This window comes from Pristiophorus japonicus, chromosome 1 (assembly GCF_044704955.1).
Source record: "Pristiophorus japonicus isolate sPriJap1 chromosome 1, sPriJap1.hap1, whole genome shotgun sequence".
In the NCBI taxonomy this organism is placed as follows: domain Eukaryota; kingdom Metazoa; phylum Chordata; class Chondrichthyes; family Pristiophoridae; genus Pristiophorus; species Pristiophorus japonicus.
The window spans coordinates 194,686,912-194,699,500 of NC_091977.1; the positions used below are offsets into that span (position 1 = coordinate 194,686,912).

The following is a 12,589-nucleotide window of genomic DNA, read 5'->3' on the forward strand; positions in this document are numbered from 1 at the left end:
AATAGAATTCAGAAGAAATATATCCCACTAAAAAGCAAGAACACACTAGCCAGTAATGACACACAATGGATGAATAAAGAAATGAATGCAAAATTGAAAGGGCATAAGCTAAGTACATAGACAACAAGGGAGGGAATAGCCAAAGGGAATACGACAAGATTCATAAAGAAGTCAAAAAATCAATTGGGAAGGCTAAGAAAAACGACAAAATTAAATCATCAAGGAATATAAAAGAAAATAGTAAAGTATTCTACAGACGTAAATAATAAAATCAGGATAGGGCCACTGAGGGATACACACAAACTCGCAGCTAATTACAGTAAAATCGTATTTATTAGGAAGATTAACGTGACCTTAAAAGAGAGCAAAAAAGATATAAAAACATCTAAGATAGAAATGGGGGAGATAATTCATAAACTAGACCAACTTGGAGAGGGCAAGACCCCTGGTCCAGATGGATTACATCCATGCATATTAAAGGAAATTGGGGAAGAGTTAGCAGATGGTGGACAGTTAATGTGATTCCTATATTTAAAAAGGTAGATCGAACAAGTCCGAAGTGTTGAGGTCCGCAGATCCCTGGGGGTCCACAAAGAATTTCCAGTGGGCCCTAGACCTGTCTGCTCTCTGCTGCCCTGCCCCATAGTGACCTGTGCCATCGGGGCCATAGTTTTCCTCAAACTCTGGGACCAGGTAAGTCCCACGCCACGTACCTTGTTGGTGACCACTGCTGGAGCCGGGGATAGTGACCTGAGCCACGGTGGTGGGGAGAGGGAGGGAGTGGGGGGAAGAGAGAAGAGGGGAGCCACTGAATGGCCAGGGAGCCGGATCCCTCCCTCTACCCCGGAATCAAAGTTCTTGCATCGCTGGCATCTACTGTTGTGGTGGAATTTCACTGGTTTCCACCCTCCCCCCCACCGGTTACTCGTGGCATGCTTGGTTGCCTCCTCCGCCAAGATTTGTTGGTGGCTGGACCTGAGGCTTGTTTAACCTTCGGCTGATTTTATTCAGTTTGAGGCTGGGCCTCTGAGCTGTGATTGATAAAAGGGTTAGCACGCTGGGGGATTCCATTATTGGGGGAGGGGCACCTGATGTTCCATTATTGGGGGCGGGAGAGATTCTGTAATTGGGGGAGGGAGGCGCACCCGCGAGGATTCCATTATTGGGGGTGCGCCAGAGCTTTATGACCTGAAATATTTTGCGTGCAGATGGTGTCCTTTGATGGGCTGTGGTTCCAGTTATCTACTTTGTGCATGTGCTGAGTTCTTGATTTGGGTGAGATCCTTTCTCCTGAGTGTGAAGGCTGCAGCAGCTGGTGAATTAACTACGCTGCACTTCACGTATCTGTTTACACCTGACTCCAGTGACAGAGGTTTGTGAGCAGGTTGTGTGCCTGCCTTCTTAATCAGGGATAGTGCTGGGAGAAGAAGTAAACTTCTGTCGATAGCGGTTGGTATGTCTTATCCAATATATTGGTACCAAAAGTCGGCCTGATTCGTGAAATTGTTCACGAATTTCAGTGATCATAGAATCAGGTAATTTCAAGCCTGCTCTTTTTTAAAAAAAAAACAAGACTGATTCAGTTCTTGCAAATTATACTCAACGGCTGGGCCCGCCTCCTCATAAAGGCCCACAGCTCTCGCTCACTTTGCAACGTGCGCTCTTTGGCTCCTCTCCCGAGCGCCGCGAACCTGTGCCATCTTCTCGATGTGATCAGAGTACCTGTAGGGCCCTTGAAATATGTGCCTGAACATGTTCACGTAAACACGGACAATCCCACAGTGCAGCCAATACAGAACATGCCAGTGGGACAAGCATGTGCATGGATGCTCGTGCCCTCACTTGCCTTGACCAGCCTGCTGATGGCTTTAAAAATTGTCCCGTGCTGAGTGGCTGTTAGTGGGCACCTGTTGCTGTGGAGTACCCAGAATTGGTGTGAGAACAGGCATACCCATCTCATTGATATTGGTAATTAAATACTTGTTTTCTTAAAAGCATTATTAAAACACTCTTTCCATGCAGCACTTTCATATGAGTATTATATAGTATAATTTAGATGAGTCCGTGATTATTTGATCTGAAAAGGAGTCCTTCAACCAAAAGAGTTTTGAGAACCACTGCTATAGACCAATTAGCTTATCAGTGATGGAAAAGATAATGGAATCCTTACTCAGAGATGTAGTAGAAAAACATGTACAAACTGAAAATATAAGAGTAGTCAGCACGGATTTCAAAAGGAAAGTTCATGCTTGACCAACATTGAATTCTTTGAAGAAGTAACAGAAAGGTTAGATAAGGGTAATGTAGTAGATGTAATGTATTTGAATTTCCAAAAGGCCTTTGATAAGGTACCGTATAGTAGACTAAGATCAGAACATGTGGAGTCGGGACAAGTAGCAGAATGGATAGCGAGCTGGCTACAAAACAAAAAAAATAGGGGTTAAATGTAGTTACTGGGAATCGGTGCTGGGGGCCGCTGATCACCATTTACATAAATGATTTGGACTCTGGAATCTGAAGTACAATTTCAAAATTTTTGGAGACCCCAAATTGTCAGGTGTGGGGTTAGAAACATAGAAAATAGGCCCTTCGAGCCTGCACCACCATTCAATAAGATCATGGCTGATCATTCCCTCAGTACCCCTTTCCTGCTTTCTCTCCATACCCCTTGATCCCCTTAGCTGTAAAGGCCATATCCAACTCCCTCTTGAATATATCCAATGAACTGACAGCAACAACTCTGCGGCAGGGAATTAACAACGATGAGTGAGGAAGTTTCTCCTCCTCTGCAGTTAATACAGAGGAGGATTGCACCAAAATATAGGAAGAGATTAATAAACTTGCTGAATGGGTGTGTAATTGACAAATGAACTTCAATATCGATAAGTGTGAGTTGGTACAATTTGGTAGGAAGAATAAGGGAGGCCACATAATCCTTGCAAAATAGATTACATGGGGGTCGAGGAGCAGGGAAGTTTTGGAGTATAGATACACAACACTCAAAGAATATGACGCAGGTTAATAAGGTCATTTTTTTTAAAAAAAGCAAACCAAGCACGGGTTCATTTCTAGAGGGATTGAACTGAATAGCAGAGAAGTTATGTTAAAATTGTATCGAACCCTAGTTAGACCCCACGGAGTACAGTAAGCAGTTCTGGTCTCCATATTATAAAAAGGATATAGAGGCACTGGAGAATTGCTAGAATGATACCTGAACTGAGAGGTTATACCTATTGGGAAAGATTAAACAGGCTGGGGGTCTTTTCTCCAGTAAAGAGAAGACGGAGGAGTGACGTGCGAGAAGTCTTTACAATTATGAAAGGGTTTAATAGGTAGACATAGAAAAGATACTGCCACTTGTGTGGGAGACCAGAATTACGGGCCATAAATATAAGATGGCCACTAATAAATCCAGTAAGGAATTCAAGAGAAACTTATTTATCTTGAGAGTTGGTAGAATCTGGAACTCGTTAGCAAAAGGAGTAGTTGAGGCGACTATCATAGTTGCATTTAAGGAGAATCTGTAAGCATATGAAGGAGAAAGGAATAGATTGATATGTTGATGGAGGTAGATTGTGATATATTCTTTAAGACATCAACAAAAACATAAACAAGATGGCTCTGCAGGAACTTGTCATTGTGACTTGTCACATGACACTTTTATTGTATTTACAACAGCAATTGCATTACCACAGTAGTCCACTAGGTGGAGCTCTTACATTTTTCTCTCAATGAAGAAGTAATCACAACAAAATATATGGACTTATTTTGCCATATTTACAAATCAAACGTAACCACTTGTTTTCTGTTTCGAAGAAGATACCGTCACTCTTGAATAGAACTTTCCAAACTTGGTATCGAACTTGGATTCATTCTAGGCTGATCTTGCGGAGAAATTTTCTCCCAGGGCAACCCTTGATCTACATTTGAACTCTACAACTTCAGACTGTTTGTCTGCCTAACTCGGACTCTGACTTAAATTCTGACTTTCTCTTGGACTTGTTTCTAGTACATCTGATGTAGGATTTGCTACTGGTACTCTACTTGTAACAAGACTACCTGACTCATCAGAATTAATTGAATCATTCCAACTTTCAACTCCTTTCACATCTGTAGGTAAAATATAATCAAGGTGAACAAACCTAACCTTTCCATGATCAACATCTTGACCAAATATATGCAAGAGCCACATATCTTCACTACTCTTCCTAGTAACCACTTTAACCATTTATGATGATGGTTCTTCACTCGAACCGTCTGATTCAATTTCATACTTCCCTCTCTCGCTCTACCTCTATCATGATTCTCTTTCTGTCTTAATTGTTTCTCTTCTACTGACTGCCAAGTTTGGCTTTAACAATGAGAACCTGATTCATGGCTGTCGTTTGAGAAAAAACTCAGCTGGTGTTCTACCAGTAGTTGTATGAGGAGTATTACGATAAGTAATTAAAAATTTTGCTTGTTTATGATCCAATGACAACTGCTGTTTCTTTGGATTTGAATCCAACATTTGCTTGATGAGGGCACATTTTACAATTTGTACTGTGCGATCTGCTGCACCATAAGCAAAATTCGGTCAGTCAGAGTCAGCATGGATGTCACGTTTGACAAATTTGCTGGAATTCTTTGAGGATGTAACGAACAGGGTGGATAAAGGGGAACCAGTGGATGTAGTGTATTTGGACTTCCAGAAGGCATTTGATAAGGTGCCACATAAAAGGTTACTGCACAAGATAGAAGTTCACAGGGTTGGGGGTAATATATTAGCATGGATAGAGGATTGGCTAACAGAAAACAGAGAGTCGGGATAAACGGTTCATTCTCTGGTTGGAAACCAGTAACTAGTGGGGTGCCGCAGAGATCACTGCTGGGACCCCAACTATTTACAATTTATGTTAACGACTTGGAAGAAGTGACCGAGTATAACATAGCCAAGTTCGCTGACGATACAATGCTTTTTCTCCCATCTTTGTATCGTCAGCAAACTTGGCTGCGTCACACTCAGTCACTTCTTCCAAGTTAATATAGATTGTAAATAGTTGGGGTCCCAGCACTGATCCCTGCGTCACCCCACTAGTTACTGATTGCCAACCAGAGAATGACCCATTTATCCCGACTCTCTGTTTTCTGTTAGTTAGCCAATCCTCTATCCATGCTAATATATTACCGCCAACCCCGTGAACTTTTATATTATGCAGTAACCTTTTATGTGGCACCTTGTCAAATGCCTTCTGGAAGTCCAAATACACCACATCCACTGGTTCCCCTTTATCCACCCTGTTCGTTACATCCTCAAAGAACTCCAGCAAATTTGTCAAACATGATTTCCCCTTCATAAATCCATGCTGACTCTGCCTGACCGAATTTTGCTTTTCCAAATGTCCTGCTACTGCTTCTTTAATAATGGACTCCCAACATTTTCCCAACCACAGATGTCAGGCTAAGTGGTCTATAGTTTCCTGCTTTTTGTCTGCCTCCTTTTTTAAATAGAGACATTACATTTGCAGTTTTCCAGTCTGCTGGGACTTCCCCAGAATCCAGGGAATTTTGGTAAATTACAACCAATGCATTCACAATCCCTGCTGCTACTTCTCAGGTCCAAGGGATTTATCCGGCTTTAGTCCCATTATCTTATGTCCTTATTTGAAGCAGGTTAGTATAGTGGAACTTTGGTATGTTTCACACCATTTCTGCTCATGAACTGTGTGAATTCTTCTGAACAAAATTGCGGCCCATTATCTGACACACTTTCTTTTGGGAGGCCATATGAAGGAAACAATTTTCACAAATTGTTGAGTGTTTTACTTGTTTTCCGCATCGGAAACACTTCTATCCACTTCGAATGGCTATCAATCACAATGAACAATTGTTGTCCTTCTAGCTCAGCAAAATCTCTGTGACCTTTGCAACACCCTGGGAGGCCATTTCCATGGCTATAATGGTACTGATGGTGGTTTGTTGCTTACCGATTTGACATGTTGTGCAATGCCAAACAATGTACTCTATATCTTTATCTAAATCTGGCCACCATAAGTAACTCATGCAAAACTCTTGGTCAAGCACATTCCCAGGTGCTGGTCATGAAGATCTCCTAATAATTTGGACCTGAATTTATTTGGAATAACTACTCCTGCACCCCACATGATGCAATCTTTATTCACTGATAATTCATTCCTATGAACGAAGTATGGATGAATATCTTTCTGATACCTGGTTTGGCCAGCCATTTGCTATGTAATTATACACCTTTGACCTAACTGGGTCACGCTTGGTTGTTCTACCAATCTCTTCAGCTATGACTGGCAGCTCATCAATGTATGAAAAATAGAACACTTCTTCCCTATTGGGTGTAACTTGTGATGGGGATGACAACCTCAAATTAGCATCAGCGTTACCATCTGACTTGGGTACAACAACAATGGGTGTAGCCCAATTACTTAGATCTACCTCTTTTGAGTTCTTGCTCAACTTTCTTCTCGAGTGCGTATGATACGGGACATGGCTTGCAGTAAGCTCGTCTAGCGTCCTTCTGCACTCTGATACCTTGAAGCCTTGGATCGGACTGCACGTTTCGCGGATGACCTTTGGATACTGTTTGATGACATCCTATTTCGATGCAAATTTTGTTTCTACGCGAAAAATCTCATTCCAATCCAGCTTCAGTGATCCCAACCAATTTCTACCAATTAAGGCAGGCTTGTCTCCTGCCACTACGATGAGGGGCAAGCTCTGAAACTGATCCTTGTATTTCACCGGCACGGTGATATGTCCTATCACAGGGTTTTGCTCTCCTGAGTAGCCTCGCAGCTCTATCTTCGACTTTTCCAGTGGAAAATCATTCAACTTGTCGAGATATAGCGATTCCGGTACTACGCTCATAGATTGCATCAGTTTCGATTTCCATGGGTATCCTGGTTCCTGCAACATCTACTTTGATGATGATACTTTGCGAATCGCTGTTGGATACCCTTGTGCTCCTGATGACGTGTACCTCCAGAACCTCCTCGTCCTGTTGCTTCTCTTCAATGCTATGTCGTTTCTGGTGATTTCTACTTCTAGCATTGAAAATCGGTATACTCTTCAGTTGGCATGCCTTCGCAAGATGCCCAGTTTTCTTGCAGAAGAAACACTGTCTTCACATATGGACAGCTTTGAGCAATGTGTTGTCCCAGGCACCAACAGCACGACTTCAGTGCGCTGTTATCTTGGCCAGTTGTTGAGGCCTTGGGGTCCAACTGCCTTTTATTTTTAACCTGCAGGTGATTCACCTCGGTTGTCTGAAGACTGGAAATGGTGCAACATTCTCTGGACTATTGGTCGGCCATATCCATTGACATAGCAGTCTGCAGTCTGACAAGCTAAATCAAAAATCAGGTTAGGGGTTGTCAACAACTTTCTTCATTTTTCATCCCACCTGAATGCATAGCTTTTTTAATGCTACAATGTTACATAATATGCATTTCAGAATCGTCTAAACAAATCATTTTTTTTCATGTTATAAATTGAAAAGCTATTTTTGCCACTTAGTCCTTTTTAACGTTTTTAATGAATGGAGTGCAATTTCTTAATTTTGTCAATAAGTATCCCCCTACACTGCAAACGGGCCCTGTGCCAGTTTCCACCAGCCGTAAAATTTTCGTACGTAATTGCTGGGCAGTTGGTGGGCAAATAGCCCATTCTGCGCCAACAATTAGGATTTCTGTGTCAGTACGGATCATCTGTCACATTCTGACTTGACACATCGCAAGCTTGAGACTTAGCGCAAGCATGTGCGGAAATCCAGAACTTGCTGTCCGTTTCAAAAGTGCTATGACAGTGTACTCCGAGTATGCTGTTGCAGCGACTGCAAATTCTGGCCCAGCAGTTTTTACATTTTTTGAACTTATGGTAAACTCACATTTTGGGGGTTGGCAGTAGTTTGACTGGAGCATTTACTTAAATGTGGAAATATTGCCACAGTCTACATTTAATTCAGTCACGTAATTCAAATAATCTTATAATTTTTAATGTTAAATTCCAACTTTGCTGTATTTTTCATTAATTCAAATTATTGCATAATTCAAATTGTCATTGCAAAAGATTTTTGATTTTTATACTCCACTGAGTTGTGTTCATTTAATCAGTGCGGAAATAATTTAGTGGTACTGGGCTGTAGAAAAACAAAATGGGCTCATGGGGAAACCTATTTGAGACCTTTGGCCTACATCAACAGGATATATTTATATAGTGCCTTTAACATAGTAAAACGTGCCGAGGCACTTCACAAATGTAATATCTCCAAGTTTGCAGATGACACCTAAGCTTGGGTGGTGGTGTGAGCTGTGAGGAGGATGCTAAGAGGCTGCAGGGTGAGTGGGCAAATGCATGGCAGATGCAGCATAATGTGGATAAATGTGAGGCTTTCCACTTTGGTGGCAAAAACAGAAAGGCAGAATATTATCTGATTGGTGACCGATTAGGAAAAGTGGAGATGCAACGAGACCTGGGTGTCATGGTATATCAGTCATTGAAAGTTGGCAAGCAGGTGGTGAAGAAGGCAAATGGCATGTTGGCCTTCATAGCTAGAGGATTTGAGTATAAGAGCAGGGAGGTCTTACTGCAGTTGTACAGGTCCTTGGTGAGCCAAACCTGGAATATTGTGTTCCATTTTGGTCTCCTAATCTGAGGAAGGACGTTCTTGCTATTGAGGGAGTGCAGCGAAGGTTCACCAGACTGATTCCCAGGATGGCAGGACTGACATATGAGGAGAGACTGGATCGACTGGGCTTGTATTCACTGGAGTTTAGAAGAATGAAAGGGGATCTCATAGAAACATATAAAATTCTGATGGGATTGGGCAGGTTAGAGGCAGGAGGAATGTTTCCGATGCTGGGGAAGTCCAGAACCAGGGGTCACAGTCTAAGGATAAGGGCTAAGCCATTTAGGACTGAGATGTAAAGAAAATTCTTCACTCAGTTGTTAACCTGTGGAATTCTGTACCGCAAAAAGTTGTTGAGTCCAGTTCATTGGATATATTCAAGAGGGAGTTGGATATGGCCCTTATGGCTAAAGGGATCAAGGGATATGGAGAGAAAGCACGAAAGGGGTACTGAGGTTGAGTGATCAGCCATGCTCTTATTGAATGTTGGTGCAGGCTCGAAGGGCCGAATGGCCTCCTACTGCACCTAATTTCTATGTTTCTACAAGAGCATTATACCGAGCTGCATAAGGAGATATTAGGGCAGATGAGGTGGGTTTTAAGGAACATCTTAAAGGAGGAAAGAAAGAGGTTTAGGAAGGGAATTCCAGAACTTGGGTCCTTGACGGCTGAAGGTACGGCTGCCAGTGGTGGGGCGATTTAAAATTGGGGATGCGTAAGAGGCCAGAATTGGAGGCGCACAGATATCGCGGAGGGCTGTAGGGCGGGAGGAGATTAGAGATCTGGGGCCCCAAGTTTCCACATGATTTGCTCCTGATTTTTAGGAGCAACTGGTGTAGAACGGAGTATCTTAGAAATCGGAATTCTCCACATTTAGTTTGCTCCAGTTCTAGTCAGGTAGAACAGTTTCACTTTGGAACAGAATTTTTTTTTCAAAAGGGGGCGTGTCCGGCCACTTACGCCTGATTTCAAAGTTTCGTGAGTGAAAACTTACTCCAAACTAACTTAGAATGGAGTAAGTGAAGATTTTTGTACGCTCAAAAAAACCTTGTCTACACTTTAGAAAATCAGGCGTAGGTTACAAATTAGGCGTAGGGAACGAGGTGGGGGGGGGGGGGGGGGAGGGAAGTCATTAAATTCGACAATCAATCCTTAGTTATAATTATACAAATAAATCCAACCTGAATAAAAATTTATAAGCAAAGAAAAGATTAAATAAACCATGTCCCTACCTGTGTGAAAGTTCTTCAGGCAGGCCTTTAGGAAGCGGTTTGCCGTCGGGACCGAAGGCTGAACGGGCCGGGCCCGAGATTTCGGGCAGGGCCCGTCCCCAGCACCAGAGGTAGGTGGCGTTGGGTCGGGTCGGGGAGAGAGGTTCGGTTCGGGTCGGAGGGAGAGGGGGAGGGGGAGAGAGGGAGGGGGGTCAGGTCGGGGAGGGGGAGGTCGGGTCGGATCCAGTCCGGGGGCGAGAGTAGAGTCGGGTGGGAGCAGCAGACGCAGGCGGGTCGAGTCTGGTCTGGTCCGGTCGGGAGGGGGGGGGGTGGGCGGAAGCAGGAGCGGCAGCGACAGGCGGGTCGAGTCGGGTCCGGTCGGGGGGGGGGGGAGCAGGAGCGGGAGTCGGCAGGAAGCAGGAGCTGGCCGTGGGAGGAGCCTTATTCACACAGCTCCAGTGAGGCCATTCGGCCAGGGCTAGGGGCTGCGTGCTTCAGGCCCCTCCCACACAGTTTCGGGCGCCTGGAGCTACTGCACTTGCGTGCCCACTGTCGCGCGCATGTGCAGAGCTCCCGGCACTGTTTTCGACGCAGGGTCCTAGCTCCGCCCCCTACAGCTCCTGCTGTGCCGCGCCGCGCCGTGCGCCAGAGGACCTGCAGGGAGGTGGAGAATACGGAGGGTTATTTTAGGCGCACTTTGTGGCGCGAAAAACGGGCGCCCAGCTCGGAGGGGCGCCCGTTTTTTATCGTGTGGAAACTTGGGCCCAATATGTCCAACAGGATAGTGTGCAACTTTTGACGAGATTGTGTTCCTATAATCTTGGTGCCCTCCTTTCTTGGTGATGGAGATCATAGGGATGGAAAGTGTTTGGTCCTTGTGTTACTGCAGTGCATTAATTCATTTGTGCTGCAGCCACAATCCACTAGTAGTGGAGGGTTTTTCTATTGAGCCCATTGTAAGGGGTGCTGGTCAAATGGACTGCTCTGACCTGGATTTGTGGATTTTCTGTTGCAGCTGCACCATTCCAGGTTGAGCCTTGCCGATGGTATAGAGGCTTTGAAGGGTTATTAGATGAGTCGCTCATTGCAGAGTGTCCAGTGTTTGTTCTGCTCTGTTGTTGTTCATTTCTGGTGTAACTCGAACTTAGTGTTAGCAAGCAGGTTATTAATATGTGTGTTGCATGATGGCACTATTGATGACCCTGTCCACTGCTGATTACATGTTCATTTGCATGTGAAGGCTAAACTACATTCCAAATTTGAAGAAGTTTGTACTTTTAAAATTAGAAATATAATGTGCTTAATTCTTGTCAGCTTTGGCTCGGTGGTGAAGCACTAGTTTCTGAATCAGAAGGTCGTGGGTTACTGTAGGCACTTGTACATGTAATAAAGACTTAACTTCATCTTTTAGATGAGGCATAGATGTAAAAGATTGTATGGCACTATTCGAAGAGCAGCATAGCTCTTCCACTGTACTAGCTAACGATGTCTCCATAAGATCCTACAAATCACCTGGAAGGACAGGCGTGCCAACATCAGCGTTCTCGACCAGGCCAACATCCCCAGCATTGAAGCACTGACCACACTTGATCAGCTCCGCTGGGCAGGCCACATAGTTCGCATGCCAGACACGAGACTCCCTAAGCAAGTGCTCTACGCAGAGTTCCTTCACGGCAAACGAGCCAAAGGTGGGCAGCGGAAACCTTACAAGGACACCCTTGAAGCCTCCCTGATAAAGTGCGACATCCCTACTGACACCTGGGAGTCCCTGGCCAAAGACCACCCTAAGTGGAGGAAGTGCATCCGGGAGGGCGCTGAGCACCTCGAGTCTTAACGCCGAGAACGTGCAGAAATCAAGAGCAGGCAGCAGAAAGAGCATATGGCAAACCAGTCCCACCCACCCCATTCTTCAACGACTCTCTGTCCCACCTGTGACAGAGTCTTTGGCTCTCATATTGGACTGTTCAGTCACCAAAGAACTCACTTTAGGAATGGAAGCAAGTCTTCCTCGATCCCGAGGGACTGTCTATGATAACATTTATTCCTCAAACAACAAAAATACTTGTACAAAGTAGCCTACACTACAATAGTGACTACTCTTAAAAGTACTTTTAGTGGGAGTGAAGTGCTTTGGGATGGCACTATATAAATGCAATTCCTTTCTTTAATGGGTCTTTTCTATCACCGCTATGGTGGCTTTTTAAATTCATGAATCCTGGATTTGTTTTTCCATTACAGATGAACCCACACGGTCCTTGAGTGGTCTGATTTTGAAGAACAATGTGAAAGCACATTTACACAACTTTCCAAATGGGGTAACAGACTTCATTAAAATTGAGTGCCTGAAAAACATTGGTGATTCCTCGCCCTTAATAAGAGCTACTGTTGGTAAGTTATTGGTTAAGTAATGCTTTGGTCTGTTCACTCTCTTGATATTTTCATAACCTTCATCTGAATTTCTTTAAATAAAAACGATTGCGTACTGTACCTTATTTTTCTTTCAGGAGAACCACCCAACCTGAACCCAAGTATATCAGATTAAATAGTACTTTCCTTTTCTTAGTGCACTGAGGAGGTTTATATGATTTTTGTAGGTCCTGTGCAGTTCTTTTACTGTTGACCTTTGGTCGAGGACATTAGATTTTTGAGATTTTTTTTGGCTTCTACATTTCCGAGTACCCTGATAGGTACTTCCTTAAGCCCTTGAGAGTATTTAAACTTGCTCTGTAATCTAGGTAAG

General features: G+C 43.9%; 1 protein-coding gene across 5 annotated transcripts in view; it reads left to right on the plus strand.

Moving 5' to 3' along the window:
- tnpo1 (transportin 1) overlaps positions 1-12,589 on the plus strand; it is a 172,831-nt gene that overhangs the window by 58,913 nt on the left and 101,329 nt on the right. For all 5 annotated transcript variants that reach the window (XM_070885929.1, XM_070885930.1, XM_070885933.1 and 2 more), the window contains one exon: positions 12,088-12,237. In XM_070885929.1, the coding sequence (XP_070742030.1) occupies positions 12,088-12,237 (150 nt within the window). The remainder of the gene's footprint in view (positions 1-12,087; positions 12,238-12,589) is intronic.